Consider the following 19,146-nt stretch of genomic DNA (forward strand, 5'->3'; position numbering starts at 1 on the left):
AGTAATTTTTAGATGTTCTTTAGTCCTCCCACTATGACCAGGGAATATACCACATGATAAGTTAATTTTATTGATCTTTTTGGTCTTTATTAAACACATCTCAAAGTCATGTTTTGGATACAATGTTGCAGAGTAATTTAAAGTCACAGTACACAGAATAAAAATGACGATTTTTACAATGAGTCACGAGATTATCAAAACCATAAGTGCCTTCTAACTACCAAGAAAAGAAAATGCTCTATATCCCTAATATATTTGTTTAACAAGTATATTTTTATTAATATATAGTATTTTGTCCATCCTAATAAATGGCACTAAAAAAAGATAAAACTATTCCAATAAATGTTGGGCTTTAATACCATTAGATCGATTGGGAAGTAAGTGTTCTCCATCTGTATGGTCTCAGAAGAGGCGTGAGGAACAGGAACTCCCGTTTGTTCAAGAACCTTCTGGCACCACTGCCTACTTCACGCGTCTGTGCCCAAGGCTGGATGTCCCATTTCCTGAGCTTCAGGAGCCTGTGGTGGGGGCCGTGCTGTTGGAAGTGATTCGCCCCAGGCTTGCTGATGAGGATACCAGAGCTCAGAGAGACACAGTAACCCGCCCGGGGTCCCAGGCTTAGACCCAGGCGTGTCTGACACCATGCCGGGAAGGGGACAGGGCAGCGGGAGAGCCAGAGGGGAGGGAGGTGCCGTGCGGCTCAGCAGGGGCAGCTGGCACAGACGTCCTGCCTGTCAGAGTTCTGCACGAATCTCAGCTCATTTTTTCTTTACCTTGATAGTGGTTTTGTGATTCTCTGACATTTCTTACTGACCGTGTGTGCTTTTCCCCATGCATCTGTGTGTCCTGTAAAAGGTCTGCCCTCAACACGCATCTCTGTGCAAGATCTTTTGGGCTCTGACCTTTCCCTCCCTTCCCCCTCCTGTCCTGACCTCCTTTCCTTTTCTTTTCCTTTCCTGTCAGGATTACTTGAGATTACAGGGTCAGAATGTTGTGTCTGGATTTTCCACCCCTCTGTGAATGTTGTTGTTGCTGTCCTGGACGGTTGAGATGAGTCTGCTGGGACTGAGTTCACCTCTGTCCCCCTTGCTCCGCACGGCACCGTTCACAGGAAAGCCCACCGTTCCTCGTGCCTCACGCTGAGACCTCACGTAGCTGTTCTTCTTGTGTCTTCTTCCTTCTGAGGCTGAAACTGCCAACAAAACAAGCAAAACATCTAGCAGTGCTTTTGTTTTAAGCAAAACGAGACAGGCCGCAGAGCTGGGATTTGCAGGGGCTCTTACTTGGTTCCCACGGTTCAGAGGGGCAGGCTGACACCACACACCCGTGGCAGAGTGAAGACGCAGCCAGACCCCACGTCTAGCTGTGGATTATGAGGGACTTTTCTTTCTGTCTCTCCACTATTGTCAACCTAAAGAAAGAAACTGAGGCAGAATTAACACAGAAAGTTTATCTGGGCCAAGGCTGAGGACAGCTGCCTGAGACATGCTTCCAGCTTGCCGGGGAGTGCTCTGCGTGGCCTTTGCCACGCGGGTTTTGAGGGCGTGGGACAAGGAATGGGCTGGTACAAAGTTGTTTGCTGGGACTTCTCCCAGGTTTACAGAAATAACACTGGTTAGTGATCGGCCGCACATTGTTGAAGTCTAGCAGCAGTCCCCAACCTTTTTGGCACCAGGGACCGTTTTCATGGAAGACAATTTTTCCATGGACCGGGGAAGGAGGGTATGGTTTCAGGATGATTCAAGTGCATTACATTTATTGGGCATTTTATTTCTATTATTATTACATTGTAATATATAATTACATAATTATATAAGCACCATAGGTTGGGGATCCCTGTACTCTAGGGTATGAGTTAGGGTGTCAGTATATGGCATTTTATAGCTATTTAGCCTAGTCTAGAGTACACATAGCAGGTAGCTTCAAGAGGTAGTTATGTAACTCAAGGGAGAGTGCGATCTGACTGCTGTTGCATTTCAGTGCCTCTCTGGGCCTGATAATAAAAGGGGGTTTGCATTCCTCAGATAAAATGTTTCTTTTCTTTTCATTTCCCCCTTCTGATCAAAAATATTTTCTCTTGTCTGTCTGTCTTTTTTACTTCTTTCCTTTCTTTTTGAGACAGTGTCTCACTCTGTCACCCAGGCTGGAGTGCAGTGGCACGATCATAGCTCACTGCAGCCTTAAACTCCTGAGCTCAAGTGATCCTCCCACTTTGGCCTCCCAAAGTGATGGGATTGCAGGCATGGGCCACCGTGCCCAGCCTAAAAGAAATCTTTTCTCTTGCAGGCATTGATGTTCAAAGCCTGAGTGTTGTCGAGCTGTCCTTTTTCACTGGGAAGGCTCATTCCTGGATAGTCCTGTCCCGTGTCTGGGGGAAGGAGAAGGTGTCTCAGTGAGGGATTTTAAGAGTGCCTAAAAGCTGAGTCGGGTCGGCACCACAGAGTGGCACCAAATGAGACCTGAGTCAAGTCACTGATTTACGTAGCTGCTTACGTTTAATCATCTCTAGTCCTCAGAATACTGTGATTTTATTTTTCTTGGAAGAAGCAAAATAGTGAGAGATCAATATCCTCAATAATTCAAATAGTCGAAATACAATGCACACAATGATTATGATCACAAAGGGAATTTGCATGCCAGAACATCACGGAGCCAACTAAGAGCATCGTGAAGAAAATTTCATCCTGGTTCTTCTTTAGAGACTTGTAGCCAGGAAATAATTCAGGATTCAGTCCAAACTGTAGGTAAATAATAAAAACTAAAAAACAGTGGTGAGGGCTAGAATCTAGTAACAGGTGTGCTATTGAAACAGACTTTTTCTCTCTCCAGTCCATCCAATTTTACCAAAGTTACATCATAGTAGAACTGATTTATTTGTAAAATGAATTTTAGACTTCCTGTACTTGTCCTGGTTATTCACATAAATTGCAGCAAGAGGAGTGGCCATATAAGTAGTGGCTTTGCTGAAACTTTTCCATAAGAAATTTCAGATTAGAGCTTTAAAATCCTCTCAAGGCTAGGAAGCCAAGTCCAAGATAGACTATCAGGTTTTGCCTGCAATATCTGTCTCAATTGAGTGAATTTCTCTCTTCTCAAGTTCCCAAAATATCTTGAAGTTCCTGGGCCTGTCAGAAAGGGACATTTTACTTAACACAAGTCAGGAACCTTGTAGGGGAACCATATAGACAAAGTACCAGGCTAGTTTTTTCCCAAGTCTCTTGGCTTTATAAAGTCAACTATAGTCCCTCAAAGCAGTCTGGTCATATGTGAGAATATGCCATTCCAGTCAAAGCCTTGGTAAAATAATGTGTTTCCAGTGTGTCCTGTTACAAAAAGAAAACAGATTCTTATGCAAGTAACTATATTGCCATAAAATGAGAATACTTAATGAATAGTTTCTGAATTCTAGAGAAATCAGAGATAAAGTAAATGTCTCAATTTGCTTACAAAAGTATACTTTACCCAATTGCTGCAAGCTACAAATAGCTCAAAAGATAAAAAAATGTTTTCTTGACTCTGAAAACTTTTATGTTTTAGAAAACAAAACAAAACAAATCAGCAATGTTTGAAACAAAAAGAAGTTCTAAAAATTTATTTCGGTCCTCTCTGTCAGTTCATTGCCATGTAATTAACTTTTCTTCTACTAATACTTGAGGTTGGGTTAGCAATCTTCATGAACCCATCAGCTTTTTGTTAGAATTCTGGAAGTTTTTACCTCATCCAATGGTAGGATCTCCAAAATTATCAGAAACCTGTATTCAAGAGTACTTGTCATGGTCTTCTCCATGAATTTCCTTAAAGACACAGCACTTTAAGATTTACAGAGAGCTTTTAGGAAAAAAAGCATCAGAATAAAGCAATTTATTGCTGATAGCAATACATACCAGATTTTTAGGAATCTCATACAATTTTGGAACACATACTACTAACATATCCATGCAAATATAACCCAAAGAAAGTTAAACACCATTTCTTATTTGACAGTGCTTCCTATAAGATTTTAACATACCAGATAAGCCTAATATGCTTCTCTTGAACTTCCAAAGGCTCTATTTTGATTTCCTGGGCCCTAATGTCCAAAAGTTAGTTCAAGATAAAAAAGATTTAATTTAGAATTTGAAATTTGGTTTTGGGAATTTTGTCAAATATGAAAAGTTTAAAACATTTGATTTCAAAATAGGATCATAGGTCACTGTAAAATAATATTCATTTAGCAAAAGTAATAATCCAAAGATTTCAAAAAGCAGAAGCTTTTACTCTTTGTTTGAGAGGAGTCCGTCTCTTTATCTTTCCCCTTTTTATCCTTTTGTTTACTCAAAGGGTAAATGAAAACCTTTACTTTCTCTTCTTAATACTATCTGAAAATTTTGTTCAAAAGAGAAAACCAAATTTTGCCCTTGTATGTGTTTTATTAATATTAAACCTAATTTTAATAAAACCTTATAAACAGATCCATCCAATCTAAGCTTTGACTGCAGAAGATAAGATTTCTATAAGCCTTTTATAACCTTTTACACATTTTTTTCTAGCTTTCTCTACCGATTTAGTTTTATCTATCATTTGTTTGATTCCTTCCATTTAAAACAACCTTTAAATAACCTTTAAACTTGACAGCGTTACTTTCCCTTTAACAAAAATCCACATTTTTATGTCTTTTACAATCTTTTTTTAACCAAAAACACATCATACTTTTCTTACACACTTTGCATACAGAATTGTTTCTCTTCTATCTAGTGGGTTTAATTAAATATATTAAATACAATGTAAAACTCTTAGTAACCCTGATATTCAGTGAAAATTGTAGGAAATAAGCAATTTTAATTGTTACATCCCAGATGCAGAGCCCAGGACAAAGGGGAGAGCTGTGAATACAATACCTGGAGGACCTGGTCCTTCCCAGTAGGGCCAGGAGTTGCAGCTGGGCCAGGGAGGGCATACGGGCTCGGCTCCCTCCTGGAGCTGTAGGACCAGGTGCTGTGCACACACGTGTCCCCAGGCCTTACTGTGGCCATGTGTCTAGACCTCAGAATCTAATGGCTTGAAACCTAGGACATAAGCTCACAGACAAGCAAGTATCAAAAATGTCACAGAAACAGCAGTTTTGTGAACTTAACACGTCTAAGAGATAGCCTAAAGCTATCTGACTAGTAGACCCAGGCAAAAATGTCCGAATTAAATTCTGAAAAGCATTTTTATTTCACCAACAATTTTAAAACTAGCTTTATTTACCAAAGATTGCTAAAGTCATGTGAACTTTAAAAGCATTTGTGTTTATTTACTTAATTTATGAGTGTACATTTAATTATAAGTCAATTTGGTACCATGTAGACAATATACAAACACAGACATGTGCACATCTATACATAAAAATACAGACAAGCATAAAGATTTTATAGCTTTAATTTTAAAATTTTAGCCATGAATCAGATAAATTTCAATAGTTCAAAAGGACATTGGGATTCAAACTGTGCCTTTTTAAGTAGAACAAGTTAAAATTTATCTGTCTCACATGCCAAAGACCTTACTGAGTTTTAGGGGGAAAGGTAGCAAATTTACATTTCACAGTGGAGAGGGTTTAAGCTTTCCAAAAGGCCATTGAAGTTTTATATTATCCTTGGCAAAAATCATGTCATCAAAAGAGAAGCAGACCAAGGTAATGTATATAGTTAGCAAGCGTTTAAGAAGAGAGAAATTCAGTCAACTGAGAAGATTTTATAGAGAACAGAGGCCCCGAAAAATATACATATGTGTACACATATATCCTAAATATCAGCTTTTAATTAGGTATCCATTGAGGGAAGGAATTTTTTGGTGTGTCTAAAGAAAGTTAACTGTGTTTCAACTGTGTTTGACTGTAGGGCTCTTTAAAAAAATCTTTTCAGCTCTTTCCCATCTTGCAAGATGTGGGTGAAAAAGTTGAAAAGCCGAATACTAAAGAGAAGAAACCTGAAGCCAAGAAGGCTGATGCCGGTGGCAAAGGGAAAAAGGCCGACCTCAAGACTAAAAAGGTTAAGAAGGGGAAGCCCCCCTGCAGCCAAAATCCTGTACTCGTCAGAGGACTCGGCAGATATTCCCGATCTGCCATGTACAAGAGGAAATACTCAGTGGCTAAATCCAAGGTTGAAAAGAAAAAGAAGGGAAGGTCCTTGCCACTGTTACAAAGCCAGTTGGTGGTGACAAGAATGGTGGCACTCGGGTGGTTAAACTTCGCAAAATGCCTAGATATTATCCAACCGAAGATGTGCCTCGAAAGCTGTTGAGCCAGGGCAAAAAACCCTTTAGCCAACATGTGTGGAGACTGCGAGCAAGCGTCACTCCCGGGACCATCCTCATCATCCTCACCGGACGCCGCAGGGGCAAGAGGATGGTTTTCCTGAAGCAACTGGGCAGTGGCTTGTTACTTGTGACTGGACTGCTGTCCCTCAATCGAGTTCCTCTGCGAAGGACACACCAGAAATTTGTCATCGCCACCTCCACAAAAATTGATATCAGCAATGTGAAAATCCCTAAGCGTCTCACTGATGCTTACTTCAAGAAGAAGAAGCTGCGGAAGCCCAGACACCAGGAGGCTGAGATCTTTGACACAGAAAAAGAGAAATGTGAGATTACAGAACAGCGCAAAGTGGATCAGAAAGCTGTGGACTCCCAAATGTTACCGAAACTCAAGGCTATTCCTCAGCTCCAGGGCTATCCGCGATCTCTGTTTGCTCTGACAAATGGAATTTATCCTCACAGATTGGTATTCTAAATGTTTACAAAGAACCTAATTAAATAACTGAAAGATAAAAAAAAAAATCTTTTCATATCTCTTGTCAGATTTCAGCCAGGACACGCAGCCAATATTCCTGCTTTTATACTTTTTATTTTTTCCTCTTTTAAACCAAAGGTACCTTTCCAAGTGACTCACTAAAGCCAATAAGCCTTAACCAAGGTTGTGACTTACCAAGGACTCACTAGCCATCTCCAGAGAGATGCCACATAGTCCTGACAAGATCCGGAACCATCTCAGAGGCAGCTAAAAGCAAGCTTTGCTGGCCTTGAATGGACTGCGACCCGCCGTCCGGCCCTGCTGTCTGGGGTCTCAGCTTCTCAGCTGACCATCCACACACAGTCCAAAGAGAAGAATTAGAGAGACGGTAGAACAGGAAAACAAAGGCTGCCCATGGGGGTAGGGCCAAAGGGCAGGAAAATGTGGGAAGGTAGATTTATGGGAAGAGTGACGTCTGCTCCTAGATTCCCTGGCACTGCTGTCTCTGCGCAGATGGGAGCTTTGTAAGGGGGCCTGTGCTTAGGTGGGACCGGCGGGCAGGAAACCGTCTTTGCAAGCAGCCGTCCTGCCATCAGCCCAGCAGGGGGAGTGGCAGAGTGTCTCCGGAAGGCTAACCTTCAGCGTGACAATCCCCAGTACTATGGAGAGCAATATTTTGGTTTTCTGTAGTAGAAAGGATTACAAATGAGTACCCCAAAAGGTCAAAACAAATAATTCAGATTAATTTCTTACAAATGTTTCTCTCCTGAGCTAAAGGTATCAATTGAGGAAAGGAATTTTGTGGTGTGTCTAAAGAAACTTAATTGTCTTTCAAATCTGATCTCAGCTAGAATGCTGCTTAGCTAATTTTTCCGTGTTAACATTTCAAAGATGTGGTAAGATTTACATCTCCAAGGCACTGAGAAAGGCCTGCAGGCAGTTTGGGCACTTCAGGGGTTTTTCTAGGGGGTTAAAGGAGAGCTGTCTCTATTAAAAAAATTCAAATCTCTCAACTTCAGAGCTAGAAAACTCACCCTCATTTATCTTTCAATTTTAAAAGTAACAGGAATTGGTCACAAATTTAAAAACTGAATTACAAACAGTAGAAAGCAGCTGCAGCTTTGAAAACATGCCACACAAAGTGAAACCTCCGCTGCCAAACTGCCAGTACTTTGATCTGCACCTTCTGCCAAGAGGCTCAGGCGGAAAAGGCAGTTTTCCATCGTTTCCCCTGAAACCCCAAACTCTGGCCTGCAAGGCAAAGACTGAACCTCCATTCAAGAAAGGGAAGGTTGGAAAGAACAGCCCAATAAAGTTTAGACCTCACTCAAAAGGAAAGAGTGGGAACAGATTCAAGACATCGCACCCTTTGCACCTGGTGATCTCCTGTGTTAGAGGAACCCAGCCCGTCTGTCCTGTTATCTAGAGCTGAGTGTGAGAGAAAACGCTGAGTGGTCCTGGGTCACTCTGAATCCTGCTGACTCACAGAAGATATGTCAACCTAAAGAAAGAAACTGTCAATGGAAAAGAACCCAAACTCTGTAAAATAATTTAAAAAGATTTATTCTGAGCCGAATAGGTGTGACCATGGCCCAGAGAGCCATGCCCAGGAAGCCTTGAGCTGGTGGTCTTGCCATGGTTGGGTTACAGTTTGGTTTTATACACTTCGGGGAGACATGAATTACACATAAAGTCAATCAACACATTGAAGGCATATATTGTTTGGCCCAAAAAGGCAGGACATCTCAAAGTGGGGCATTACAGGTTATAGGTGGGTTTAAAGATTCTTTGATTTGTAATTGGTTAAAGAAATGAAGCTTTGTCTAAAGGGTTAGAATGTTTTAAGTTAAGATAAAGAAGTCTATTAATCAGAGACAAGCCACCCAACAGATATCAGACACATACCCAGACTCAAGTGAATCTTTTAGATAAACTGATGACCTGCAGGTGTGGTTGAAGCTTTGTCTTGCATGGCCTTAGGCCTGTTAATGAGTTACAAAGGACACCTCCAAGAAGGCAGAGGGACTTGCTAAGGCATTTCCGACCTCCCTTCTCAAGGCCAGCAATGCAGCTTTAGGGTATTTCTAGGGTCCTCACAGCAAAGAGGGGGTCCGTTCAGTCAGCTGGGAAACTTAAGATTTTATTTTATTTTACAAAACTGAGGCAAAATTAATTTATAGAGTTCATTTGGCCTAGGGTTGAGGACTACAGCCCAGAATGAACTTCCAGATTGCCTTGAGGAGTGCTCTGTTTGGCCTTTATTACTGGCAAGTTTTTAAGGGCAAAAAGCGACAAGTAGTGGACTGATACAAAATTGTTTGGCAGGAATTCTCACTGGATTACAGAAATAACATTGATCAGTGATTGGCTAGACACTGAACTCTAGGGTGTATGGCACTTTATAGCTACGTGGTATTAGTATAGAACCCACATATCAAGTGTCGTTAAGAGGTAATTAGCTCAAAAGGGAGTGATATGTGACTGCTGTTATATTTTCAGTACCTCTCTGGGTTTGATATTTAAAGTGGGTTTGCATTCCTTGATTAAAAGTTTCTTTCTCACTGTCTTAAATTTGCTAGAATTATTCTTCATTTCCTATATACCTCATTTTTCATGTATAACTTTTCTTCTCATTTATTTTATTGTATTTCACTCTAGACATCTCTTCTTCAAGTCTTATCGTTTGTTAATGGGGAAAAAAAAAAAACAGAACTCTGTAAAACAATTAAAAGAGATTTATTCTGAGCCGAGCAAGTGTTAGCATGGCCTGGAGAGCCACGCCCAAGAAGTCTTGAGCAAGTGGTCCCAGGGTGGTCAGGTTACAGTTTGTTTTATACATTTTAGAGAGAAAGGAATTGCAGGTAAAAATCATACATCAATATGTTACTGAAAGTTCAGCATTGTCCCCATGGCCGAATGAATGAGGACAAGTGGTTTGAGGAGAAGGAAAGGGGAGTTTGTTAATTTGCCGGCAGCTGAGAATGGCAGACTCGCATCCTTAAGTACCATTTTCCCATCTACAAGCAGAAATACAGAGCTTTTAAAAGGGGAGTTTTCAGCTTCAGGCGATTGCTGTTCAACTATAGTTGATGGTTCTGATGTATGCCATCTCCAGCGAAGACAATCTCATGACTTCTGCCTGGACAATTTCCTTGAGCCCTCTCCTATGCTACAAAGAACAAAAAGACATCCCCTACCCCTCTAATTACTGCCCTTGGGCAGGAATATAGGTTTCAAATCCCAAAAAGAGTGGGGGAGGTTTTAAAGAGACAGCTCGTAAAACATTGTTACCCCTCTCTAGGCTGTTTCCCTCTGTTACAAATACATGATGGTTGTATATTGGCTTAGCCCAAAAAGGTGAGATGTCTGGGAGCAGGGATTTACAAGTCATAGATGGGTTTATAGATTTTTTGATTTGTAATTGGATAAAGAAATAAAGCTTGTCTAAAGGCTTGGAATGGGCCAGTTGTGGTGGCTCACACCTGTAATCCTAGCACTCTGGGAGGCCAAGGCAGGATCGCTTGAGCCCAGGAGTTTGAGGTTTTTGAGCTAGGCTGACCCCATGGCGCTCTAGCCCTGGCAACAGAGCTAGACTCTGTCTCAAAAAAAAAAAAAAAAAAAGGCTTGGAATGTTTTCAATTAATATAAAGAAGTCTGTTGATCAGAAACAAGCCATGATATACAGACTCAGGTGATCTGTTAAGCAAATGCATGGCCTGCAGGTGATTTAACCTTTGCTCTGCATGTCCTTATGTTCTGTTAATAATTTAGTATCTTACTGTCCAAGGTGTGTTCTACCTCCCTTCCCTTCTTGGCCAGGAACTCAGTGTTAAGGTTTTTCTGAAATCCCCTGGACCAAGAAGTGGTCTATGGGGCACGGAGTGGTAGGGGCAGTTAAGATTTTAAGTTCACACTTTATTGGATTTGTTGTTTTTGTATTAACTTATTAACTCCTTTTATCTCTCCATTTTTGATTGAGATATTGTGCTAAAGGCAACCTCATTTAATCTATCTAGAAATCTGGTGAGAGAGGTATTATCAACTCCGTTTTACAGATGAAGAAACTAAGGCAAAGCAACTCTGAGCTAATCACAGTGCAAGTAAATGTCAGAATTCAAACACCAGAATTCAAACCCTGGCCTATCTTTGCAGTGTCCTTGCTGTTAATTACTGATTTACGCTGTACAATGATTAACAAGTGTGGGTTTCAGTTTCTTCATCAATAAGACCAGATCAATGGAGCAGATAATTTTTAAAATGATTTCTTAAATCCTTTGATGCCAGATAGTCTTCAAATGCCTCAGTGAATAGACACTAAGAGTGGAAAATTATGGAGGCATTTAAAACTAAAGTGACTGTTAACTGTATCACTTTAAGGGTAAAAAAATATATGTGTGAATGTGTGTATACAAAATCTCAATAAAGAATATACTTAAAGGGATATAATTTAAGCTGAAGTAAATGACAGAAAATTTCTTTGTTTTAAAGCTTTTGTGTTTTAATGCTTTTAAAGCCTTCATTATAGTTTTGTGTCATTTTGACATTATTCTTCTAACAAAAGTACCTAAGAATCACCTTAAGACCCAGTTTAAAAATGGGATTCTTGGGTCATGTCCCCAAAGATTCTCATTTGGGAGGCCACATTGGGGCCCAAAAATTGAATTTGCGAATTACACCCAGGTAATCCTGTGTCTAGCAGTATGTTACTGTTTTTCTTTTATGGGTAGCCAGTGAGATATTTGGTGAATTAGTTCTGTGTACACCCAATCACTTAGCTATGCAGTGATTAAAACTTAGAAATCCTTAAAACCTAGTTAATTAGTTGGTTTGCTGACCTAACTCCCATCAGTTCAGGCCACTACTATTTGGGTTTTTATTTATTTATTTTTTATAGGGACAGGGTCTTGCTGTGTCACCCAGGCTGGAGTATAGTGCTACACTCATGGCTCACTGTTGCCTCAAACTCTTGGGCTCAGGCAATCCTCCTGCCTCTCTGGGATTACAGGCCTACTACTGTTTTAAAATTGCAAACTTTCTAAGCTAAAGAGATGCTTTTGGGAAAAAGAAAAAACAAAGAGAAAACTCATTCCCTTGAGAATGGATTTCAAAATTGTGATTTTTTTTTTTTTTTTTTGATGTCTCATTTGGTTTTTATTTGTATTTCCCTGATGATTAGTGGTGCTAAACAAAATTGTGATTTTTAAATCAGAGATCACTTTAGTTAGGGGCTGTTCATAAGCTCAGGGAGTGGCATGGATTACAACTACTTAGTGAAGAGTTTGCTGCCCTGAAATATGACCACATTGGCATTTTTTTTGCGTTAATGATTGCTAAGGACAACTTTTTCTGTTTGAGCATGCTTTCACCTGGAGTTGATAGTGGCTTGCGTGCTTGTGTTCCAGGCTGAGCAGCTTGGGCTGTCGGGTGCAGACAGCGATGAGGACGCTTCAGAGTCGGTGTCAGGAAGGGGTTTGAACGTGAGTACTAACACCCCAGCAGGTGCTTCTGCTAACTGACTGGAGCTTCTCTCTGCTTTGTACGACCTTCCGCGTCATGAAATTACAGAATAGTTTAGTTTGTTGTAGTCCAGATAGATTCAAAAGCTGCATATAGCTTCTCTTTCAGTTGACCATACTACTTCTGCAATATGTGGAATATTTTAGTTTCTATTAATACTTTTCTCTTTACTAGTAAATGACCTATGCTCTTACATTTCACAGTGGGCATGTATAAAGTTTCTCTATAGTTTTAAATACTTAAAAGCATGTAATTCATGACGTCTTATAAATATTGACATTTTAAATGTATCTAATGTTGGATATTTACCATCACTTTTTAAAAATTAGACAGGCAAACTCTTTGATATCAGTAAGAAGTTTTGCATTATCACTCTTTTTCTCGATCTCACATTTCCATGCCAGTCCCCATGTAAAATTTTATTCAGTTCAATATATATTTCATGTTTGGAAGTCTTTAATAAAGACTTGAAATAAAATATGATATAAAATAAAAATCTCTCTAAATTATATTTTTTAATTTCATGTGATCATAAAGCTGTGAGTAGGAAAATATTCTTCCAGGCTGAATTGTCATAACAGTTGCAAAATAAATCAAAACAGTATAAATATATTACAACTGTTGACATATAATTGTTAAATATGAAAAATAAATTTTTGTTGAAAAGACATTTTTAATAAGAGGAAAGGCAATTTTTTTCATTTATTCCATCTATTCATTGATGAACATGATACATTAACAAAACCAGAAAAGCTTTGACATTCACTCTCTGCCTATTGCCATTGTTATTGAAGTAAGCTCCCAGGAAATATTTTACATGAATAGTATGTGAGGATGGAAAATTATTTGTAGTTTTTCTGGAGAACATGTCAAAAATCAGTGATCTATCATCAAACATTATTTTGAATGATCTTTTATACAGATAAAGGATCTGACCTAATTAGATTATCTTTCAGATTTGTCAGTGGCCAAAATTTGGGAACCATCTGATCTGCAAGTGATTTGTTACTTAGTCACATTGAGGTTATTGACTTCTGGGAGGTATAAGAAATAAATGCTATATTAGGATTTATCAAATGACAATTATTAATGTTACTCTTTTGCTCATAGGGGGTTTGGCAATGACTTTTTTAAAAAGTTTAAGTTCTGTTTTTAATTTATACTTAATTGAATATATTTATGGGGTACAATGTGATGTTTGAATACGTGTATACATATACCCAAATCAGGGTAATTAGAAAATCCATCACCTCAAACATTGTCATTTCTTTGTAGTGAAAACATTTAGAATCCTCTTTTCTAGCTATGTTTAAATATACAACACATTATTGTTAGCTATAGGCACCCTACTGTGCAATGAACACCAGATCTTTTCCTTCTATCTATCTGTAACGTTGTACCCATTGACCAGCCTCTGCCCACTCCCAGCCTCTGGTAACCACTCTTCTACTCTTTACTTCCGTGAGGTCAGCTTTTTTAGATTTCACATATGAGATCATGCAGTATTTGTCGATGTCTTGCTTATTTCACTTAAGGTCATGCCCTCCAGGTTCATCCATGTTGTCACAAATGACAGGATTTCTTTCTCTTTTAAAGGCTGAATAATATTCTGTTGTGTATATATACCACAATGTCAATCACGTTTTGTTTAGGGTTAAGTAAGTTGATTATAAAATTTACTTGGAAAAATAAGCAAGACTAGCCAGGAAAACTCTGATAAGCATGAGGGATGGGTAAGCATTGCTAGTTTTTAAAATAGATTTTAACACCTGTATAATTAAAACAAATAGGTAGCTTAATAAAGGAGAATAGAACATCTAGAGCTAATTGCATATGGAAATATGGTATACAGTATAGTCAACATGTCTAACCAGTTAAAGGAAATAAACTTGTAAGTGGAGTTGGAGTCACTGAATAGCCCTAAAGGAAAAGATAAAATTGTATATATTTTCACAGTGTGCAGTAGGAAAACAATAACATGGATCAGAAATCTAAAGGTACAAATTGAAACCATGCAAGTACTAGCAGAAAATAGGAACGAATTCATCTATAAACTGAGAGTGGGGATACTTGCCTGTGACTCAGAATCCACATGTGATAAGGGAACATTGATAAATTTGACTTTAGGGAAAACAGTGAAAAATTTGACTTTAGGAAAAACAAAAATCCCTCTTGAAAGGAAGGAAAGAAAGACAACTTACTCATAATGAGAAATTCAAGTTAAACCTATAATAAGCTTCTATTTAGCATCTGTTAGATTGGCAAAAACCCAAAAATTTGTCAGTACATCCTGTTCACTAAGCTGTAGTGCCCTTTGTGTTGCTAAGCAAAATGCAAAACGCTACATTTATGGTGGGGAATCTGACAATATCTACCCAAACTATACATGCATTTGCTCTTTGACCCAGAAATCTTACTTTTAGAAATCTATCCCGAAGACTCACTGGCAAAAATATAAAATGATTCATGTGCAATAAAAATGATTTATTGCAGCATTATTTGTAACAGCAAGCAATGAAAGCAACCCACATACCCATCAGTAGGAGACTGACAGATTAAACTATGGTACATCCACGATTGAATGCTGTGAGGCTGTGGAAGGGAAGGAAGAAGTTTGTTATGTACTGTTACGGAGTGTTTGCTAGGATGTATTTTTTTCCATTTTTAAAAATCAATAGTGACTTTTACTATAAAGCAAAGCCAATAAATGAAACTTCAATATGGTAGGTTTATAAGTGGCTTAGAAATAAGAATTACTGGGTTTCAAGCCCTAGGCAGGGCAGGGCTTAGTAAAATAATGATGGCTGCTGCTCGGTCCTGTCCGTTCTAGGCGCTGTGCTGAGTTATGTGCTTTCATGTTATCTTCCTTATATAGACATAGAAAATTTCCAACCTCCAGAGGTCAATTGCTAGATCACATTTGTTGATGTCCGTTTATTTATATTTGATACGATCCTCTCTTCCATCAAGCCATGTTGGTGATATAATGTTTCTTAAGAGCACTCTGACACTGTTTTTAAATATTTCTGCAAGCCTTTGACTTCTGGTCTGCACGTTTTGATGCCTGTGCTTCCTTAATCTTACCAGAAGGTCGATGGGAACGCTTTAGCAGGCGTGAGTCACGCTGTCCTCTTGTTGCTTTGAACGTCCTCTACTTTGAGGGATTTGGCAGGTATTCCCTCCCGTGGCTGCACTGGGTGGGCTGTGAGGGCACTCCTTTTGTGTGGCACATCCAGTGATAACATGTAACCCAGCTCAGTCTCCTTGTGAATTTCTTCCTTAGGTCCCTTAGTGCTGGGTGTTGCTTTACAAGGAAACAGTTGCGAGGACGAGTATGTGCCACCCTGGTGCTCCCCCTGCCGGCCGCGTCTGTGCCTCTGTGCAAAGGGCGGCTCTGTCTCAGCCCCGAGCCCCGGTGGAATCTCTAGGAGCACAGAGGCAGGAGTGTGAGCGGGGGTGGGGAGGCTGGGCCCAGGTCTGAGCCACTGCGGTGTGAAAGCCGAGCTTCTCGCTCCCACCCAGCACGTGGAACCTGTCTGCACTTTCCTCATCTAAACAGTGTCCACCTGGTCGGTGCATTGTAAGGGGTGGCAGTGACGTAGTTCACCTTACACCCAGAGCAAGCGTTCTGAACCTGAGAAAACCTGGCCAGAACTTAGCTAGGATGTTTGCAGATATTATTATTTTTTCTTGAGAAAATTTACATGGTTCACCATGTCTATAACCTAAAGAGTCTGTGAGCATAGATTTATATTTTTAAACAATGTATCCTAATGTAGCTGGTCAACATAATTTGACCTATCCGAGAGGAGTTAATTTCATGGAAACTGAAGTTGACTCTATTCCGAGATATATCTTCATTTTCTTAATCAAAAGATGCTTGAATCATTGTGTATATACTCACCTTTCAAATAATTTCAAGTAGTTTTCTTGGAATTACATTTTCCAGAAAACTCTTCCTTATTTATTTATCCATGAAGGGCAGTGTGCCTCGGGGTTGTGAGCTGGGCTGCCTTGGCCATCCTCTGGGGCTCTGGCTTAGTGGAGCACATGGTCAGTGTTTGTGTTCCTCAGACTCAGCTTGTGGACTGTCACAGCATGGAGCAGATGACACTGCAGTCGCCTCATCCCACACGTCTGGACCCGGAGACGCGGAGGTCGTGTGGTCTGTCAGGGCTGCTTGATTAGTGTCTGTCTCCTCAGTCACAGGAACAGGAGTTATAAGCTGTGCACATTGATGCAATGAGGTATCAGAGTTAATTTGTCATTCAGCACCCAAAGATGCAAAAAACCAACCAACGAACCAAAAATATGCATGTACCAGTCAGATAAAGTAGAATGTTCTGATGTAGCCATGACGTGACCCAAGTTCTAATCCTGGTTCTGTTATTCACTGTGGAACTTTGGGCAAGTCACAGTACGCCTTTCTCTATAGAATGAACTGCTCAGACTAACTTTTTATGGGCCCTAACCCTCGGTTAAAAAAAGAAAAAAGGCAAATTCTGTATGTTTGATCAATCTAAAGTTTATTAATATGTGCTTTATCAGATACCATTGCATTGCTTGCTACCATAAAATTAAAGTCTTTTGGTGAATTTTTTTTTTTTTTTTTTTTTAAATAACCGCCTCAAAAAAACAAAAAAAACTATCTGGAGACATTTTGTCCATTTGCCCTGTTCAGGCAGTGAGGGAAATAGTTTGTCGTAACAGTGTGGGCTTCTCAGGGATGGAAGGAGTCCCTCACTGCGTTTTGAACTGATTTCCGTATCAAAAACCCTAATAAAGTTTCTGGAATCCAGGCTGAAATGTTCCCCACACAGTATCGGGCTCTGAGGAAGGCTGCTGCAGTCCTGGGGTCAGGCATTCAGGAGCCCAGAAATTTACAGGAAAGCCCACCCGTATAATGACACTTTCATAAAAAGTTATTAAACACTACACTGTAAAGGAAATTCCATAATTTTAGCTGCACAGGGTCCCATGCTTACCAGAAATGCAGAGAGCCGGCATTTCTACCCAGCTGGCACAGGTCTCTGGGAGACACAAAGAATGTGAAAATGCTGTGGAGAAGCGTGTGTGGCGCTGGCTCCACCACAGGGTGTCAGTGTTGTCACAAGCACAGTGAATCCCAAACGCCACTTGATCGTCCTGGCCTGGACAAGCTCAAATCCGTTCTTTTTGGAATGTTCACAAATGGAGAACAGGAAAATATGTCCCAAGGGCTAAGCCACGCGCTTGTGATGTAGAACTAATTTTTGTTATACATCAATTTTGTAGAGATTTATACGTGTTTTATATTTGAAATTATAAAATAAATAGCATATGGCAAATTTAAAGAGTGGAGTAGGAGAATCACCTAGAATGCTTACAGGCTTATGGTGTTTCTTGTCACTTTGCATGTGCTCTTGAGCCTTTATCAGTATGTGCATCTGCACTTTACAGAATGACAGCTGAGATAAACATAGAGTTTTGCGTGTTTTTTTTTTTTTAATTTAGCATCATGTCATTTACCATTTGCCTTGGTCTCTTCATAGTTCTTTTAAAGGCTGCATGATTTTCCATGGAAAGGGGAAAGTGTGGCCTTGTTTTTGTTTGCTCGAATTTGGATTCTGACCTAATCCTGTACAGCTCTGTGACTTCCTAGAGCCTCGTCTCCCCTGTGTGTACAGTGGGCTTGTGATCACCCGCCCAGGGTTCCCGTGAGGGTGCAGTGAGATGGGTTGAGTGCCAGGCACAGGGAGGGGCTCACAGCACTTGGTAAGGGTCATATCTCTGCCCTCTTACATGTTGCTTCTTTTTTCTGACACCAATAATTGTGAGGGTTACCTTTATCCCAAAAGCCTATTATCATTTAGGAGGTTTTTCTTTATGAAAGAGACCTGCAAAGGTATTAGTGAATCAAAAGGTGTGACAGTTTTATGGCATTACCACACCGTTTCCCTGAGTAACTGCCAGCAAGCAACAAACAACCGCACCTTGTTATGGCCACTCCATTTTCCATTTCTGATCCAGTGCCTTGTATGTAAAACTCCTATCAAATAGTGGAAAGTAAGTTGAATTTAACATGTAATTTAGAAAAATTATCCTAAGTTTCCTTGCATACATGTTTGGCCATTAAAAGTAGTCTTTAAAATATTCATAGCATATGCTCTATAATGCAAACCTGGAAAATATCAGAGGAGGCTTTTGTTTTTAAAGCTTTGGTGATTTTTTTCCCCAAAGCACTTGATTCTTATAATGGGAATAATGTAAGTAGAGCCTGACAAGTTGATCCGCAGTGCCCAGTGCCAGTACTAGTTCTCAGACTGAAAATAAGAAATGCAGGTTTTTAATCTCTTGCCTGAAAATGTGATGTTTGTAGGGATATTGGGAGTAGAATATGCTTCTTTCAAATACTCATTTTTTGATTTTCATTTAAAACATGAGTATCTGTTATTGCTAATGTCTAAATTTCCTCTATGGCCTTCTTTCCCTTTGACAGACAAGTATAAAACTGTAAATTTCCACTTGCCTACACGTGGATTGTTTTAAGTTGTTGCAGAGGCAGAGGGCATAGTGGGGGGACAAGAAACAGAGCTCTCGCTCCTGGCATCTTTCCTGTCTGAGAAACTGCAGCTCTGCCACCAGCTGCAGAGGCTGAGACCCAGGGGTCGGTTCCCTCCCACTCCAGCCGCACTCCGTCGCATGGCGTCCGCTACATTGGGATGCGTCCGCCAACCTTGGTGATGCCTGCGCAGCCGCCTCCGGATCTGCTCTGGTCCTGCCGGTTCCCTTGGCCGCGGGGTGGGGCTGGCAGGAGGCGCGTCCTGTGCCCGGGCTGCTCAGAGCCCGCGTGGCGCCTGGCTCGCTGTGGCCGCCTGGCTCCCTGTGCGCTGCGAGAGCTC

The 19,146-nt window shown here is 40.3% G+C and overlaps 1 protein-coding gene and 1 pseudogene across 3 annotated transcripts in view; both read left to right on the forward strand.

Annotated features, from left to right (window-relative positions):
* Nucleotides 1–19,146, forward strand: part of COBL (cordon-bleu WH2 repeat protein) — a 278,439-nt gene that overhangs the window by 119,944 nt on the left and 139,349 nt on the right. Inside the window, exon 6 of one of the 3 annotated variants that reach the window (XM_069461255.1) lies at nucleotides 12,151–12,225. The exons of the other annotated variants lie outside the window; for them this stretch is intronic. Coding sequence (XP_069317356.1) covers nucleotides 12,151–12,225 — 75 coding nt within the window. The remainder of the gene's footprint in view (nucleotides 1–12,150; nucleotides 12,226–19,146) is intronic. 3 annotated transcript variants of the gene reach the window in all.
* Nucleotides 6,087–6,772, forward strand: LOC138377171 (large ribosomal subunit protein eL6 pseudogene; annotated as a pseudogene).

Source organism: Eulemur rufifrons, chromosome 29 (genome assembly GCF_041146395.1).
Source record: "Eulemur rufifrons isolate Redbay chromosome 29, OSU_ERuf_1, whole genome shotgun sequence".
Lineage (NCBI taxonomy): Eukaryota > Metazoa > Chordata > Mammalia > Primates > Lemuridae > Eulemur > Eulemur rufifrons.